The sequence below is a fragment of the Myxocyprinus asiaticus genome, chromosome 30 (assembly GCF_019703515.2).
Source record: "Myxocyprinus asiaticus isolate MX2 ecotype Aquarium Trade chromosome 30, UBuf_Myxa_2, whole genome shotgun sequence".
NCBI lineage: Eukaryota > Metazoa > Chordata > Actinopteri > Cypriniformes > Catostomidae > Myxocyprinus > Myxocyprinus asiaticus.
In genome coordinates, this window is record NC_059373.1 from 32,113,395 (window position 1) to 32,131,827 (window position 18,433).

Consider the following 18,433-nt stretch of genomic DNA (forward strand, 5'->3'; position numbering starts at 1 on the left):
GGCTAAAGGCACACCTTGACAAAAAAGTGCCTTTTTTTCAGGTCACAAAATAAATGTCTTTTTATTGAATATTGATGGAGCAACATAAATTGTCAAAATAAATAATAAAAGGAAGGTTGTTTTGATTAGTGGTCAGGGAGCATTTTACCATTTTTAGATGTTTTTTGTTTTTTGGAGTAGCAAATTAAGACCATGCTTATTCAAAATAACCACTTTTAGAAAAGGGTGCATCATTTCTTGTTCATTACAATAATATTTGACATTTCTTCACATCTCAAGTATTCTATAAACAAATGAATCTCCATTGTGATTGGATCAGTCAATGTATGCCCACTTTGAACATTTTTCATAAGAAATCTATTCGTACCACTTTCAAAAAAATAAATAAGAAATAAATGTTTAATGGTGGCCTTTAGCCACTGCAACAGGAGGGCTTTTTACCCCAAAACTATCCTTTCACTTATTGGGGAGTTATTAAAAGCCTTTTGATTTAATCACCTTGAACATAACTGAAAATGACAAATAAGTATTTTGTTTCAATATGAATCTGATAATATCATGGATTCTCATTAGCTACATAAATTTGCAACATTTTAAATATTATCTCAAAATCAAACTTAAGACATAGAACATGATGATCTCATGAATCAGGAATATTTTGCAGTGTATAATGACAAACAGGTGTTAAGGAAAGTACTGTGGTAGTTTTTGTTGCTATTTGGGGTCTTGAGAGAAAATAAAATCAAAAGTGCATTTAACCAGGTGAGGGTACGATAGTACCCTAAGTACTAGTAAATTGAAACAGATACTAGTCACTATTTAAATACTTAACTAAAATAATAAGAACTAGTAACAAAAATATACAGTACACTAGTAAGTTTTAAGGAATAAATGTTATATGTGTTTGCCATAGGGGGAAATATGATAGTAATAATAAAGAATGAGCAGGTGTGTCCTGTTGATTGGCATTATATTCGTCAGTTCTGTCTGTTAGATGTAAGAGAGCCATCTTTCTTGGATTCAGAGAATATGTCACTTTCTTTGAAAGGCAGCTCATGGTGGAAGTCACTGGCTGTAAAACCCAAACAATTATTAAAAACTGAATATATCATATATATAAGGCTGCCTGCAATATATGCAATGGGATAACAGAGCAACTGACAGGTGAATACATCAATTCATCTAATATTTAATTTGCCAATAGAGTCAGTGCCTTTTGTGGGCAGCAGTGTGCTGTGATCACCCATGATATGACATAAAAATACACACTAACGACACAAGCAATCACTAGAGCTAATTCAGTGTTATGCAATGCTGAATGAAGGCGAATGAAAATCGGTCTTCTTGATAAGGAGTCTGACATCGACTGTCAACGCTGAGATAGTGAAACTTTTTTTTTTTTTTTTGTGCTTTTGTTTTTTGACAGCCACATTTGAGTCATCATATTGTGGCGCATATTGAAACCTTGTCTGTCGTGAAATAAAAAATAAATAAATAAAGTTTTATTGCAGTAAGTTTTGTATCTTTGAAAGACCCATTATACGATTTCACAGTCTCACAGCCTGGTTCCTATTTGCCATCGCTGCAGTTTGTCAAACATAAAATGTTAATTGGATTGCTAAGTGAGAAATATCGCATCCAATTGAATCAACCTCCAGTCAAAATATTGGGAAAAAGCAATATTTCAAATGAGATTTTAATTTGGATAATCTTTTGAACTTTAATAGAGCCCGAGCCAGTGGGCATATTGAGATTACCACATCATTATTAAACAAAAGTGACACAAAACCATCAATTCTCAGCCCGTAACAGATAAACGCTTTCCACTGCACAAATAATATTAGTTCTGCCTACTGACACCAGCTCTTATCTGCCTCTGGTTTATTGGGTTCACACTGCTGTCAGGTTCGCAGAGATTTGACAGAAATGTTTGCATATATGAATAGCGGCACGCACATATATATGTTGGCAGATCCTTGGAGAGAGCCTGTGGCATGGTGAATGAGACAAGTCCATATCGGCAGTTTAATGAAATTCTCCCTGCTCATCAAACACACGGAGAGAGTGATTATACATGGAGAGGGACAGAGAGACGAGATGAAACGTATGGTTTCCAAATATCAGCATCCATATTCCATATCATTATCATATTAATTTATGCCACAAGGATGGACATGCCTCGGGGTCGGAGTGACAGAATTACATGGGGCTGTCAAATGGTTGGTGGATTCAGACACAGCAGAGCTCAAGATGAGCAAAGTGACCTCAGAGCCTTTGTGATTATGTCGTCATACAATCTCCTGTTGTATTTTATAATTAATACACTTTAATTTAGTGTGATTAAATAAATGAAAAGTAACAACTGACACATAAAAAAAAAAAAAAACTATGCAATTAATCAATTACGGCCCCTGTACCTAAATTCAATCTTGTTGTACCACGTTGATGTTTTTGTGAATCTGCTGCAGTAGGGGGCGGTCAGCTCCAGCTGTACAGGAAACGCCACGTCAAACCAACGAGAGCAGGCAGCTCAACATTTCACAGACGCGCTTTTGCGCTCAAAGATAGCTGGACCAAGCACAACAGATTTCAGGAATTTTGAGACATTGACAGCATTCTAAAAATACAGTGCTCATGACTAGAGATGCTGAAACCCAGTGAAATGTGATGCAAGTAACACTCCAAAAGCGTCCATCTGATGCATGAGTACATAGACCAACAATTAAAAACAGAGAGAAGTAGGGTTATGTTCAATGATATGGAAATAGAAAGAAAAACAATATTTTGAAGCCCCTTTTGTATTGTCTAAATGCTTTACGTGTCTGTTGCCACAAAACATGTATATGATGTAATGTATTTGAATTACCTGGATAGTTCAGACTGAATTATAACATTTATTATATGCCTATACTATGTATAATTATTTTCATTTTTATAAATACACATATTATCTTTATTTGGGGCCTTATTCAATACATTTTTATTCCGGTTTTGTTTCTTGAAATATTAAAAAACAGGGCTGTCAATTAATTGTGATTGATCTGCGCATTATGTAATTAATTTGACTGAAAATTGTAATCAATTGACATCCCTGTTTATAATATTTAATTAAAGAAACAAAACAGGAATGGGATAATTATTCAGAAACAAACAAAAAATAATAATACTATAATACTTACCGACTATTTATGCCAATAATTTAAATGTATGTTTTTGTGGTATTATTTCAAAGCAATTTTAATATGGATGGCTTAATATTTATCTATTGTGATTTCCAGTGTTTTTATCGGATGCATTTTCTGCATTAATTCAATCCTTGTATAGCTTGTTTAGCTATTAGATATTTAACAGCTAAGAGAAAATCTAAATCTATATATATATATATATATATATATAATGTGTGTGTATTTCACATGCACACACACATTGATTGTGCAGTCTGTGATTGTGCCGGAGTGTGATAAATATCACGTCAAATCAGTCAGTAGAAAAACTAACACTTCAAACCTGCTTCTAAATTAATTCCCATTGATGAAAACGCCCTTGATCAATAATCACACACAACAGGTCTAATCATACAGTGCGTCATTTAGAAGATCTCAAGATATCTCAACGAAGACAGATTTTTTTGGTTTGTTAGCAAATACACTGATTCACAGATATATCTCAATCCACAGTGAAAACTATAGTGACCATGATGATTATGAATTGGCCTTTATTTTGAATAACCAAATGACCTTACAGAAACCACGCTTGAATAACTCACACTTTCTATCAAGGCACAATCCAGATCGAACAAATGTGACTCCGCTCCTTCCATTCATGTTAAAGACATCCAAAGAACAAAGAATTACAGTGAAAGAGAATTTCAAGGGCACTTTGGCTAATTCAGATGGTCAGGTTGCATAGCAACTTTATCCATTCAGTCCAACTGAGTGTCAAATCCTGCTTTCCATGAGCAGTTTCAGATGATGTCATTATCTATTAACAGCTTGGACACAGGTGGCAAAATGCTCCACTTTCAAGAACCCAAGAAGCGATTGTTAGTCTATTTTTACAACTGGGATGATGTAATGCCTCTCCTGTCATCCCTTACACGAGTTGGGTCGTTTCACTGAGCCTATAGCGCCACCATGTGCTACAACGAATAACTCCTTTATGTAAGTTTCTCAAACAAATGACATCATGTGTTTACATCGTAGGCACTGTTAAGCTGAGGTGACAGATCAGAGAGGAGTGAAGGAAAAAGGTGGGTGAGGGAAGAAAAACTTGAGACAAATAGAGCAAGAAGAACAGAGAGGAGAAAGAGAAAATGGATAGATGACTGAATGACAAAGACTAATAAATGAAAGTAGAAACAACAAAGTCATGTGACAGAATATTGACGACCCATTAAAAGGTAGTAACACATTTATCATTCAAATCAAATATTCAATGCTACTGGAATTCTCTTGAGAGAGACAGAGCACTTTCTGAAGAGAGAAAGTATAAAAACACACACATTTTTAAAGGGAACCATCTTTTTCCAGAGCAGCCTGTATTTCTCCTGAGGTTACCTGTGGGTTTTTCTTTGTATCCCGAACAATTCTTCTGGCAGTTGTGGCTGAAATCTTTCTTGGTCTACCTGACCTTGGCTTGGTATCAAGAGATCCCCGAATTTTCCACTTCTTAATAAGTGACTGAACAGTACTGACTGGCATTTTCAAGGCTTTGGATATCTTTTTATATCATTTTCCATCTTTATAAAGTTCCATTACCTTGTTACGCAGGTCTTTTGACAGTTCTTTTCTGCTCCCCATGGCTCAGTATCTAGCCTGCTCAATGCATCCACGTGAGAGCTAACAAACTCATTGACTATTTATACACAGACGCTAATTGCAATTTAAAAAGCCACAGGTGTGGGAAATTAACCTTTAATTGCCATTTAAACCTGTGTGTGTCACCTTGTGTGTCTGTAACAAGGCCAAACATTCAAAGGTATGTAAACTTTTGATCAGGGCCATTTGGGTGATTTCTGTTATAATTATGATTTAAAAAGGAGCCAAACAACTATGTGATAACAAATGGCTTCATATGATCACTATCCTTAAATAAAAGACACTTTTTTTGCATGATCAGTCATATTTTCAAAATCAATGCCAAAATTTCACAATTCTGCCAGGGTATGCAAACTTTTGAGCACAACTGTATATCAAAACTGTAACAGGGTAATCACCATGAACAAAAACAATAGTAAGGGACGTTTTTAACCTCTGTGATTTACTGTGATTGTCACCCCAACATTTCAGACCTTCAAATAAGACTTTTTCACACCACAATCATCAAGAATATGGTGTCCCACTTTACCTAATGCCCCAGTTTACCTTAATTCCCCCTACTGCCATAGCACTTCGTTATTTTTGAGCTTAACCTCGAGAAATAATTAATCATTCACCTGTAATATTAACTATAATAGCTCAGAGGGCTATGTTGTTATTCAAGAAAGGGCGGCCAAGAGCCACGCTGCATCTGCAATAAGATTCTGGCAGACGAAACGGTTCTTAGATGCATTGTATTGACACTTGCGGGTATATTGCGCCCTCTTGAGGTGGAGAATTACACTGCTCTGACATTCGAAAGCATTGCAGAAATGTGTTTAGCATTCTTTTCTTTTTTATTTTTTTATGGAACTTATCAGGGGCGTAGTAAGGTGCATGTATTGAGGTACTCTGCCACTGCTTAGCATAAATAAATAAATAAATAAATAAAAATTTACCCCGATCACCCACAACATTAAAACCACCTGTCTAACATTGTGTTTATGCACTGCACTGCTGCCACACGATTGGCTGATTAGATAATCGCATGGATGAATGTGGGCACCAGATGGGCTGGTTTGAGTATTTCCGTAACTGCTGATCTCCTGGGATTTTCACACACAACAGTCTCTAGAATTTACTCTGAATGGTGCCAAAAACAAACAGTGAGCATCTGTTCTGTGGATGGAAACGCCTTGTTGATGAGAGAGGTCAACAGAGAATGGCCAGACTGGTTCGAAATGACAAAGTCTACGGTAACTCAGATAACTGCTCTGTACAATTGTGGTGAGAAGAATATCATCTCAGAATACTATTCTGAGATGCGGGTTGGCGCTGTTTTGGCGGCACGAGGTGGCTGATCGGTGTGTATATGTATATATATATATATATATATATATATATATATATATATATATTAAATACCATTATTTATCATCATAGAAAGTATAACTTGCCTTTGAATGGAATCTCATTAAGTTGTAATATTTTGAAAATTAAATATGGGCGACAATACCACATTGTACTGAAAGTTTCATACTGACTGCATGTTTTGTTATCCTATGATTTTAAACAGGACAGGTTGCAGGTATGAGACAAAATAATGACACTTCAACCCACCTACAGGTTTCACATCTTTCATCACACCTCTATTTTCAACAAAACAGTTTTCATTAAAATGCATTTGCAGGAAATTGAGTTAAACCAAAACCATTATCAAGCAAATCTTTGAGAGGTAAATCTCTACTGTAAAGAATGTTGTATTGATGGAAGCATTCCTTTCATGTACAACCACAGATTTTTTTAGGTTCACTCAAATGCTTTAACTATTCAAATTGTGAAGCACACAATGGTACCTGTAGTATCAGGCCTAATTTTGTTTTGTGTTTGTTTTTTTACTTTCAATGTACCTTAACACCCCAAAGAATATTAGCTAAGACAAGTTTGTATTTAAAAATAACACGCTCATGTAATAAGCCAAATGACACTTTATGTAGAAAAACTGTTTAAATAAATCTCTCTCAACAAAAAATAAAACACAAGGCATTAAAACAGCCCTGAAGACAAGTCAAACTTCTTTAAGGGAATAAAAAATAAATAAAAAAACAATTTAATAGAAAAATCCCAAAGCTAATGTTCCCAGATACAAATTCAGACTCCGCTTTAAAATATTGTCTGTCATCAACTCTCTTAAACACAGAAGTACACACACACACGCAAAAAAACAAACAAAAAAGTCACACAAGGAAGGTGACAATCTGCATTTAGTCCAGTTTCTTGCTTTGTGAAGCATTGTGAGTGTTTGGATCGTGAGGGCTGAAGTCAGCACAGAAGCCGTTAGTTGAAGGTCGGGACTCTGAGGGTATCGCAGATTCTGTGGAGTGTTGTGGGGCTTGCTCATGGAGACAGTGATACTGCTCCACAAAATCTGGACATTTCTCCATAAACCAACAAAAATAATCTGAAACAGGACAATTTACAACCACCATTAAATTAAAGGCAATTCATGTCTTTTATTACTCAAAAGACATGACACGTTTACTGCTAAAAACAACACAAGTCTTCGCATGAACACCCAAGTCATAGGGCTGATGAACCGGCAACGGTTCACTAAAAAATGTACTTCGATTTCAGGTTGTTTCTCAGCAAAAACTATCCTATGCTTTCAGAAGACTTGTTGAATGTTGCAATGAGGTGCACTGACTACTTTTGTGATACTTTTGGGTCCACTGCCATTGTATCCATACAGGGTGGCGCCATGATGATTCGGATTACTGATGGACCTCTCCATAAGAGGCAATTTAAAAACTACCGATATGAGCGATCCAAATGGAAACAACTACAACACTTTTCAGTGTTAGTTGGAGAAAAAACAAGTTCAACTTGTGCAGTTATTGGCTGTCATAACTCATAGTTAATGATATCAATGTAACTAACCTCGGGCCATTTCTTCATGTCATCTAGCCACACGTGTGAGGCACTGTCAGAAGACAGTCATCGTGACTTTGTAAAGTATCGATACCAAGGAGCCACATGTTTTTTTTATACCGCAGTTTTTATAAACTGAATACGCTAAACATCACATTATCTTGCTTAAAATATACGCTAATGTGAGTTTAAACACTGGAGACCGAAAAACGGAAACAACCTTCCGTTATGAATCGTGGAACACTTCCACATTCAGGAAAAAGGTGGATTGAAAAGACAGACCGGTATATTCATTAAAACATCTCCTGTTGTGTTCCACACAAGAAAGAATGTCATAGAAGTTTGGAACGATATGAGAGTGAGTAAATTATGACATCATTTTAATTTTAACTATTCTTTTAAGAGTGGTTCCATAAAATGGCCAAGATCTTATAGTACCTTATAGTGACATTATGATATTTAATTTGTAAAAACGAGTAGTCGTGCAAGCCCTAGCACAAAGGCTTGAGCAATCAAACATGGACCCATTCTATGTGTTAAGCGCCGAGTAGCGTCTTACCAAATGTGATCTTTCCTTTGTCTTGACCATCTATGGCCCTGAATAGATCACAAACAGTGACATCTCCAACTCCAAGAGCCGTTTTCAGAATAACGGCCAATTCATCTTCTACAACAGCTCCGTCCTCTTGTGCTTCAAACATCTGGAGAGAAAAAGCAGCCACAGTAATGTTTCCATGTTCACCATGAAAGTTTCAAAATACATCTTAACACCATCTTACCATTATGACTCAATCAACATCAGTTTAGGATAAATGGATATAAGATGAAGAGATACATGATCTATTAAATAGCATTTGATTTATATTAAATGAGTATGAGGTTTTGAATCATATGGGTCCAAGCATGTCAGAGACCTACAGTAACTCACCCTGAAGGCTAGTTTAATGGTCTCCAGATATCTGAAAGGTCTGCAGACCACAGACAATGCGATGACATACTCTCTTACATCCATCTCACCATGCTGGAAAAACACACAATAACACACAACCTTTCAAATGTCATCACAATCTGAGGAACATTATGTAAGCACATGGTTGTGTGTTTAAACTCTAATTATATTTTTCCAGTAAAAGCAAGTTTAACCTTCTCAAACAGCAAAAAGATGTCCTGTACTGCTTCTGTCAGGGGTTGGTTTATGTACAGAGCAAAGCCCTCCACATCCAGTCTGGTTCCACCCATCTTTCTGGCCCGGGAGGCTTCCTGATGCAGGACTTCATCTGTGACCCCCATCTTCAGTCTGCAAAACAGGGAACAATATAAAGGAAAACTGCTAATCTTGTTACCAGCTACTCCAAATAATAAACAGTAGGGTACAACAGTGCTAAAGGCACCCCTTAAGGAAATGTGGCTTTTTTTCTGGACACAAAATATATCAAGGTTAAAAAAAAATTATATTGATGGAGCAAAATAATTTGTGTGAAAAAGAAATAATAGTGGAAGGTTGTTTCAATTAAAATTCAGTTTTTTAAAAAAGGTGGTGAGGGAGACTTTTACCCCACACTTGGGGTAAAATGCTCCCACACTTGGGGTAAAAGGCCCCTAGGGGGTTTAAAGTGATATTGTGTAGATACCGGGGCAATAGTTACAGTGAAAAATTTGTCAACTAATGTTAATAATTTTGAGACAGCAAGATGCTTTTTTTGAGTAACAAATTAAGATGATGCTTACTCAAAAAAACTACTTCAGAAAAATGTCAACCATTTCCTGTTCATTTCAAACACATTTGGCATTTTATTACATCTGAAGTATTCTATAAACAAACTAATCTCTATTATGATTGGATGAGTCAATGTGAATCCACTTTGAACATTTTTCATAACAAATCTATTCCCCCACTTAAGAAAACCAATGTGTTTAATAATGTGCCTTTAACCCCTGCAACAGGGGGGCTTTTTACCCCAAATACTATCCTTTCACTTATTGGACAGTTATTGAAAAATGTTTGATTTAATGACCTTAAACAAAACTGAAAATGATAAATAAATATTTTAAAAAATATATAAAAAAAAACTGATTAAATTACCTTAAAATCATCCTTTAGACATTACACGCATTGGAACAGATCTCATGGAACAGGACATTTTTGTAGTACAAAGTGACAAACAGGTGTGAAGGAAAGTACTGTGATAGTTTTTGTTGCTATTTAGTGTTTTGGAGCCTTTAGCCCCGATGTACCCTACATACAGTATTCATGAACCGTCATTCCCCATTAAATAAACCTCCACAATTACAGCCAGTGTCCAAAACTTTGTTTCCACACCTGGGTGAATTGAGATAGCTTGGATTTTATTTCAGAAACTGTTTTATTCCCTCTGATTTAGTCTGTTCTAATCACAAGTTTCACGGCTCACATGGCCCGTGATTTTTCATCTTTTCATTTTATACATCACAACATTAATGGTAATGTTATAGGAATGTTCCGGGTTCAATACATGTTAAGCTTCCAGTTAGGCACTTACAATGGAGTGAAATGGGGTCAAATTTTGGAGGGTTAAACACAGAAATGTGACGTAGGGTTTGTTGACGTTAGTCATGGCAGCAACGTTGTAAAATTGGCTATAAATTTACAGAGAAAAGGTTAGTGATTTTATCGCACTTAAATCATGTTTCCACGCATATTGTTTATGTCTTGTGGCTATACTTTTAAAAAAGTGAGTATTTTAATGTAAAAAATTGGCCCCATTGACATCCATTGTAAGTGCCTCACTGTAACCCAGATTTGTGCTTTTTTTAAAGAAAAGAAGGGGCAAGTCAAAATGAATTTTTCTGGTAATCAGCATTATGCCACAAATGCTGTCGAGTGGGCTTAACTTGTATTGAACCCAGAGTATTCCTTTAAATGATATTTATATATTTTGTTTGGTTTTGTGTCAATTAAGGGGTACTTCAGCCTAACTGATGGTGCTGTGGGAGTACTTGCGATACTAAGCTACAGTAAGACATATTCATTAAGTTGCAGTTCCTAAAAACAAATAGCTATAGAGTTTTAAATATATAAACACTTACTCATTCTTTATTATTTTTTTTCTTCACATTTTAGAATAATAGTAAAGTCATCAAAACATTGGAATAACATAAATGAAATTATGGGAATTATGTTGTGACTAAACAAAATCCAAAATAAATCAAAACTGTGTTATATTTTAACATCTTCAAAGTAGTCACCCTTTGCCTAGAATTTACAGACATGTACTCTTGACATTTTCTCAACCAACTTCTTGAGGTATCTCCCTGGGATGCTTTTTAAACAGTATTGAAGGAGTTCCCATCTATGATGGGCACTTATTGGCTGCTTTTCTTTATTATTTGGTCCAAGTCATAAATAAAAAAAAATAAAAATAAAAAAAAAGTTTTATTACATTTTAGTTTTATAATGAAATAAATTAATATGGTGGCACAATTATATTTTTGTCTACAAAACTAATTTCAAACATTTAAGCATACGCCTTCAGATCAAAAAACTTTTAAGATCATGAGAAACATTTCAGTCAAGTGTTTCAAAAGTATATATATATCAAATAACGGTTTTATTTACTCATAATTTTTATTTTATTTTTACTTTACTTACCTTGATAACAGTATTGCATCTTTCAAACCTTTGTATTTCTATTATTGCATTTCTTTATCCAGTTCACTAGAGGGTGTTGTGTTCACAGCCAAATGAACACCGCCTGTAAAAATCAGCCCACTGCTGTATCACCAGTGTGAAATCAATCCTCAGCTTCTAATCTGAAGCAAACAAAGCCTGTGTTTCAATTCCTCTCATTATGAGCACATTGCTAGAAGGCAGAGAGCTGCGTTTGATTTTTTTTTATCAGTGCATGGTGCTGCACACACTATTGAATGTAATGACTGTTTATGGTTTGACTCTACTAAAGATGACTCATAGATCAATATTGTGATATGTAAACCCTGCAGATGAACTGGCTGACGGATTGATTGGTTGAATGACTAATTCACCCCACGACCAAATGCTGGACCTCATGTCCCTAAGACCTCATAGACTGCCCTCCATCATTGTATTCTACCTAAAGCCGTGCCCTCACTATACGACTTTCAGACTACCTGAATCACTGTACAGTTCACATTACACAACAAGTTTTTTTGTTATCTGTCGTATGGTTGTCATAGCGATGCGCAAGCTACACTACAGCTTCCCGAATTGGCATGCTGGTCTACTCACCCCAAACGCCGTACCAGCCTGGCAAACTCCAGCAAGCAGGTGTGTCTTGGCAAACGTAGAGGGCCTTTGGCCATAGCAAGCTGGCAGTCCTCAAAGGAATAATCTATTATGGGCAACCCCAGCGCCCTATGGAGAACACACACCAAAAGAAGAGAAGGATGTAAACGGGTATGTTTATTACTGGACCTATCTTCCCTCGTTCCAAACCTGTATGACTGACTGACATCCATGGAGCACAAAAGGAGAAGTTAGGCATGATGGTATCCTCAGTCACCATTCACTTTCACTGCATTTTTTCTTCCATACCATGAAAGTGAATGGTGACTGAGGTTAACATTCTGCCTAACATTTCCTTTTGTGTTCCACAGAAGAAAGAAATTCACATGTGAGGCAGGCATCCTCTCAGCTTTGAAAAAAATAAGGTAGGAAAAAAAAAAAAAAGGTGAGTTCACTCACTCAGCCATGATGCGCCTCACATTGTTGGCGAACAATGCTGGGTCCCTCTTCTCCTCCTCTGATGGGGTGTACGTTGGAAGATACTGACAGACACAATATTGTTTTCTTTCATTTTAATCTGTGCATTTGCACACCAAAATATGAAAATCTCACAAAGCTCTCACCTCGATTTCTACAAAATTATGCAGCTGGCATAAGGTGAGCCACAGAATCTTAAACCTGAAAGATATAGGGATTTTATTTCAATTCATAGAAACCAATCCATGCATGCACACAAAACTTGACAGTCCACACCCAGAGGTCTGACGAAAGGTGTAGTGAACCTGTTCTGAGGTGGCTGGATAAATCTCATGAAAACAGGTCCAGGGGCCCGTTCTTCATACGCCGCTTAATACATCTGAGATGATATGGTATTTTCCAGATCTTCCAATTGTGATTCCTCTAGTAAATTTTTTTTTCTTTAAACAAAAGCAGCCAAAATAAAGAGAAAAGGCTAAAGTGCCATGTATAAATGAAATGTGTAACATTATTTTCAATTGCACCTACTTTTGATTTGCAACTTTTTCTTAATTATTTCAATGTACTTCCCTACATGATGCGCGAGAGCATAAAAGCTCTCTTTAAAAGCCTGCGTTCATACATGGCTGGAAAACAACGAAAATCATTAAAGATTTTTTATCATGTATGAGGGCTATAACGTAAATTTTTTTCTAATGGCACAAATGCAGACATCACTCTTTCATTAAGTTCTTCACATCCGTTGAGCTATAGAGGGCACAAAGAACCAAGGTCAATACAGACAGAAAACCCTAAAGTTTATGCACGAAAGAAATTGTGAAAAATATTGAAAAAAGTCTTTATGGAAAAAATATTAAATAGATTACTCCCTCACTCCCTCAAAGCGATACCTCTAAATGAGCAAAATGGGCTGCACCCTATTATTATCTACAATATTATTATTTTATTACTTTGAAATGAATCATAAAATTATAATTACACTAATTGTATTCATCACCTTCAAAAAGGTGTTCTTGTAAGAATAATAGAGGCTGAGACAGACTTCCAGTGTCACATCTGCTTATAAAGGTGCGATCTAATCCTGTTTACATTAAATAAGCCTGCTCCCGAGATGTTCTTCGAAGAACGCAACAATCCAGGATCGGCTCAAATCATTAACAATGAAATCCAGATAACTCCCTAATCAACGTATGAAGAACGGGCCCCAGGTCACATTTCACCCCAAAAAATCAAAAGAAAGAAATTATATATTGCATATAATGTATTACAAAAACACAACAAAATGAAAATGAAACCTATTTTGTGACATTATGACATTCTTTTCATTGACAGTTAAGCACATTTCCCCCCAAATTATAATTTTAACAAATTATTCATTTTACAATAAAGTGTTCGTACATTTAACTTAATCTTTCTTTTTCTTTCACTTTATTTTTTTTGCAATTCCCATTATTTTCAATGGTTATTCTAATTATATTCTCATTGCTATATATAGATATAGATTTACTGTACTACAATTTTTTAATCGGCATTAATTACATAAATTAGGCTGTATAACAAGTACTACCATTAAGTATAAATACCTTACAATTATTATTATTATTATTATTATTTCACATTACAATAATGAGACTGAGATTTCCTGTATTACAGCGATGAGAAAATTTTTGGGTGAACTATTATTAATTATGGTTATTTCACTCTAAAATTATGACAACTGAAGTATAAATCCTTATATTCCTCACACACACACACACACACACACACACACACACACACACACACACACACACACACACACACACACACACACATACATACATATACACACACTGGCGAACAAAAGTTTGGAATAATGTACAGATTTTGCTCTTATGGAAAGAAATTGGTACTTTTATTCACCAAAGTGGCATTCAACTGATCACAATGTATAGTCAGGACATTAATAACGTGAAAAATTACTATTACAATTTGAATAACACCCATAACAATTATCTGTTGTCCAATGTCTGTGTTTTTTTGCCCACTCTAACCTTTTCTTTTTGTTTTTCTGTTTCAAAAGTGGCTTTTTCTTTGCAGTTCTTCCCATAAGGCCTGCACCCCTGAGTCAGCTTGAGCACGTAAATGTCTTTTAATGTCTCCAGAGCCTGAGGATTTTGAATTCTTTGACATATTGTCTTCCTAGAACAGTTTTGGATCAGGGTGTATCGAGTCTCACCGGTTTATATCATTAAAAGCATCAAAACTAGCAAAGTGTGCTCTTTTCCAATTATCTGTTGTCCAATGTCTTCGTTTCTTTGCCCACTCTAGCCTTTTCTTTTCTTTTGTTTCAAAAGTGGCTTTTTCTTTGCAATTCTTCCCATAAGGCCTGCACCCGAGTCTTCTCTTTACTGTTGTACATGAAACTGGTGTTGAGCAGGTAGAATTCAATGAAGCTGTCAGCTGATGACATGTGAGGCGTCTATTTCTCAAACTAGAGACTCTGATGTACTTATCCTCTTGTTTAGTTGTACATCTGACCTTCCACATCTCTTTCTGTCCTTGTTAGAGCCAGTTGTCCTTTGTCTTTGAAGACTGTAGTGTACACCTTTGTATGGGTCATTACATCATGATGGCGCCGTGGATGGCCGCCTCGGTGTGGAGCGCTTCTATTGCACTACCCATGTGTATGTATGTATGTGTGTGTCTGTGTGTGTATGTACATATGTGTATAACTATTTTTTATTTTTTATTATTATCTATGTCTTGCTGCTGTTTTTGTATGATTGTACACTGGAAGCTTCTGTCACTAAGACAAATTCCTTGTATGTGTAAGCATACTTGGCAATAATGTTCATTCTGATTCTGAAATCTTCCGTTTTTTGGCAATTTCAAGCATTGTATAGCCTTCATTCCTCAAAACAATGATTGACTGATGAGTTTCTAGAGAAAGCTGTTTCTTTTTTGCCATTTTTGACCTCATATTGACCTTAAGACATGCCAGTCCTTTGCGTACTGTGGCAACTCAGAAACAAACATAAAGACAATGTTAAGCTTCATTTAAGGAACCAAATAGCTTTCAGCTGTGTTTGATATAATGGCAAGTGATTTTCTAGGACCAAATGAGCAATTTATCATGATTACTCAAGGATAAGGTGTTGGAGTGATGGCTGCTGGAAATGGGGCCTGTCTTGATTTGATCAAAAATGACTTTTTCCAAATAGTGATGGTGCTGTTTTCTACATCAGTAATGTCCTGATTATACTTTGTGATCAGTTGAATGCCACTTTGGTGAATTAAAGTACCAATTTCCTTCCGAAACAGCAAAATCTGTACATTATTGGCCACCAGTGTGTATGTGTGTGTGTGTGTATGTATATATATATATATATATATATATATATATATAAATAATATAGATATATATAGAAAGGAATGAGGTGAATGAGTTCAAGAGAACTCAAGAGAACTCACGCTCCAGGTCCTTGCCATGTCCATGAGACTGTATCCTATCGAGGAAGTGAGAAGTGAAAGAAGGGAATGAATAAGGTTAGCATCACAAACAGACATCTCAAACATGCGTATTAAACCAATTGTCTCCACCTTAACAAACAAACCATCACATAGACACTCCCATCAACACACAATGCTAAACATGACTTAACCACTGAGACCTGACCTTGCTCCTCTTATAGCATAACCCTGAATATTAGTGCCCTTTTCTTTTTTTATTCAGCAAAACACTGAAAAGTCATTGGGCATAATAGGTGATACTTCGAAAAGGGTGTAACTGAAAATAATAGAAGAAATACATACATAAACACTTAGACAATACAGTATCAAATACATACATGAATATACATTATTGAGTATACATAAGGACATATAAAAAGGAGAAATACATAATGTATAACATACAATACAGATGACATATGGCAGCAGATAGCTGGGTGTCCATTTAAATATGTTGAAGTGTATAATATAACTGGGTCAACTGGTTATGGTGTATGAACAGCTATTATAATAAGCAAAGTAATAAAGGGCTTAAAAAAAGTTATATGTTAAGTGTTGCTGAATGAATTTATATATGAGTTAACAGAACATAAGTTTACACATCCCTTGCCAAATATGCAAAATGATCATTATTTAAATATATTACATATACATGTAAACACATACACAGACACACACACACACATATACATACACACACACTTACATACACACGTGCACATATAACTGTAAATTCACATACATACATACATACTCACATATGCAGTACTGCCCCGAAGGCAATATCTGATAAACAGATTAACACCAATATCCACAGGAAACAGAATAGCAGCTGAGCCCACATTCAATCCACCCAGAAACTCACACACTTTGGCTCCCAGCATGGCATACCGCCCCCAAAGGTTGACAGCCGCCTGCTTCTTCCGTGATGGCTGTGCCTGAGTCTCTAGCATTTGCTCATACGAGCATTGAAATTTCCCTTTTATTCCCCTGGTTTTCTTGCTTTCTCTGCACATCTCTGTGCCCACCTATCAATGGCCACATGATGTAGAGATCCAGCTTTGACACTCAGGAATATTGGTATATACTTGACATGCTTCCCAAAAGTGATTATATGATATCAAGACCCAGCTCTGACACTCAGGGCAATTGAGAGACCCATACAAAATAAAAAAAAATGCAAATACAAAAAAATACAAAAAGAAAATGCAGAACTCATCGCCCCCCATGGAGGCGACATCATGCCAAGGGCCAAGGGCATGCAAACCCCAGAGCTCGACAACCAGGGGAGTCCGCAACCTTTCTGTCCTGTGGGATACATGCAAAATACTGTCACCATCGAAGAGCAGTACTTTATATATAAACATGTAATCACACACACACACACACACACACACACACACACACACACACACACACACACACACACACACACACACACATTAATAATAATACATATATTATATTAGAGATTTTGGCTTTATTTTTTTTTGGCTTTATTTTTCCAATTTATGAGAATTGTTTTCTTGGCAATAGCTAGAGACAAAAGGAGTTGTGTGTTCATCTGAGGGGGTTATTGTTGAAAGGTCACCTAAGAGCCATGTGGATGGAATCGCAGGACTATTGCAATTGAAGAGAGTTGAAATTTAGTGATAGCTTCTTTCCAGAATGAAGCTACAGGTGGGCATGACCATAGTGCATGAAGACAGTTGTCTGTTGTGTTTAGATTGCTGTGTATGCATTTGTCTGAATCTGCTAACCCCATTTTAAAATTTTTATGTTGAGTGAGGTGTTTTCTGTGTATTATTTCTTATTGGATTAATTGTATGTTTTTATTTTTACTGAAAAATGTTACTGTTTTTACTTATTTGATTCCAGAAGTTATTATCAGTGATGATGTTGAGATCCTGTTCCCATTGTGTGATTGGTACGGAGCATGTTGTGTCTATAGATAATAAGAAATTGTTTAATTTTGATAATTTTGGGGAGTTACTGATTTTGTTTAATGTTTCAATAAGTGGAGATGGTTTTAATTGTACATTTCCAATTTTTGTATTGATTTTTATTTATATTATATTTCCTTGGCAGTTCTGAAAATGTTATGAAGTTATTATCTATGTAGAGATGATGTAAATGCGTGATACCTTTTTCTATCCAATTTTTATTAACAAGTGGAGATTTATTTATGGTTAAATCTGAGTTATGCCATATTTGTGTGTGGTTGTGTGGTGATAAACAGTAATTGGTTATTTTGTTAATTTTCCACAATACTGTCAATGTTGTCCGTATAACAGTGTTTTGAAATAAGTTGTATTGTTTGATTATGTTACTAAGATGGTAACCGTTTGAAATAGAGATTTCCTTGCATACAGTTTGTTCTAATTGTAGCCATGGGTTGTGGACGTGATCATTAGTCGGCTGTATTTGGATAATTGAGAAAAGGCAATTAATTTTTGGCAATATGGTCATTTTGATAGTGGCTATTCATCCTATGATTGAG

At 35.7% G+C, this 18,433-nt stretch overlaps 1 protein-coding gene across 1 annotated transcript in view; it reads right to left on the reverse strand.

The window, feature by feature from the left end:
- Positions 1-6,306: 6,306 nt before the first annotated feature.
- The window catches only part of LOC127421492 (lysophosphatidylcholine acyltransferase 1-like), a 49,628-nt gene continuing 37,501 nt past the window's right edge, over positions 6,307-18,433 (reverse strand). The window contains exons 7-14 of the mRNA XM_051664574.1: positions 15,895-15,929; positions 12,588-12,642; positions 12,424-12,506; positions 11,968-12,093; positions 8,868-9,021; positions 8,653-8,745; positions 8,284-8,425; positions 6,307-7,257 (exon numbers count right to left, since the gene is read on the reverse strand). Of these exons, the coding sequence (XP_051520534.1) occupies positions 7,061-7,257; positions 8,284-8,425; positions 8,653-8,745; positions 8,868-9,021; positions 11,968-12,093; positions 12,424-12,506; positions 12,588-12,642; positions 15,895-15,929 (885 nt within the window). The 3' untranslated portion in view covers positions 6,307-7,060. The remainder of the gene's footprint in view (positions 7,258-8,283; positions 8,426-8,652; positions 8,746-8,867; positions 9,022-11,967; positions 12,094-12,423; positions 12,507-12,587; positions 12,643-15,894; positions 15,930-18,433) is intronic.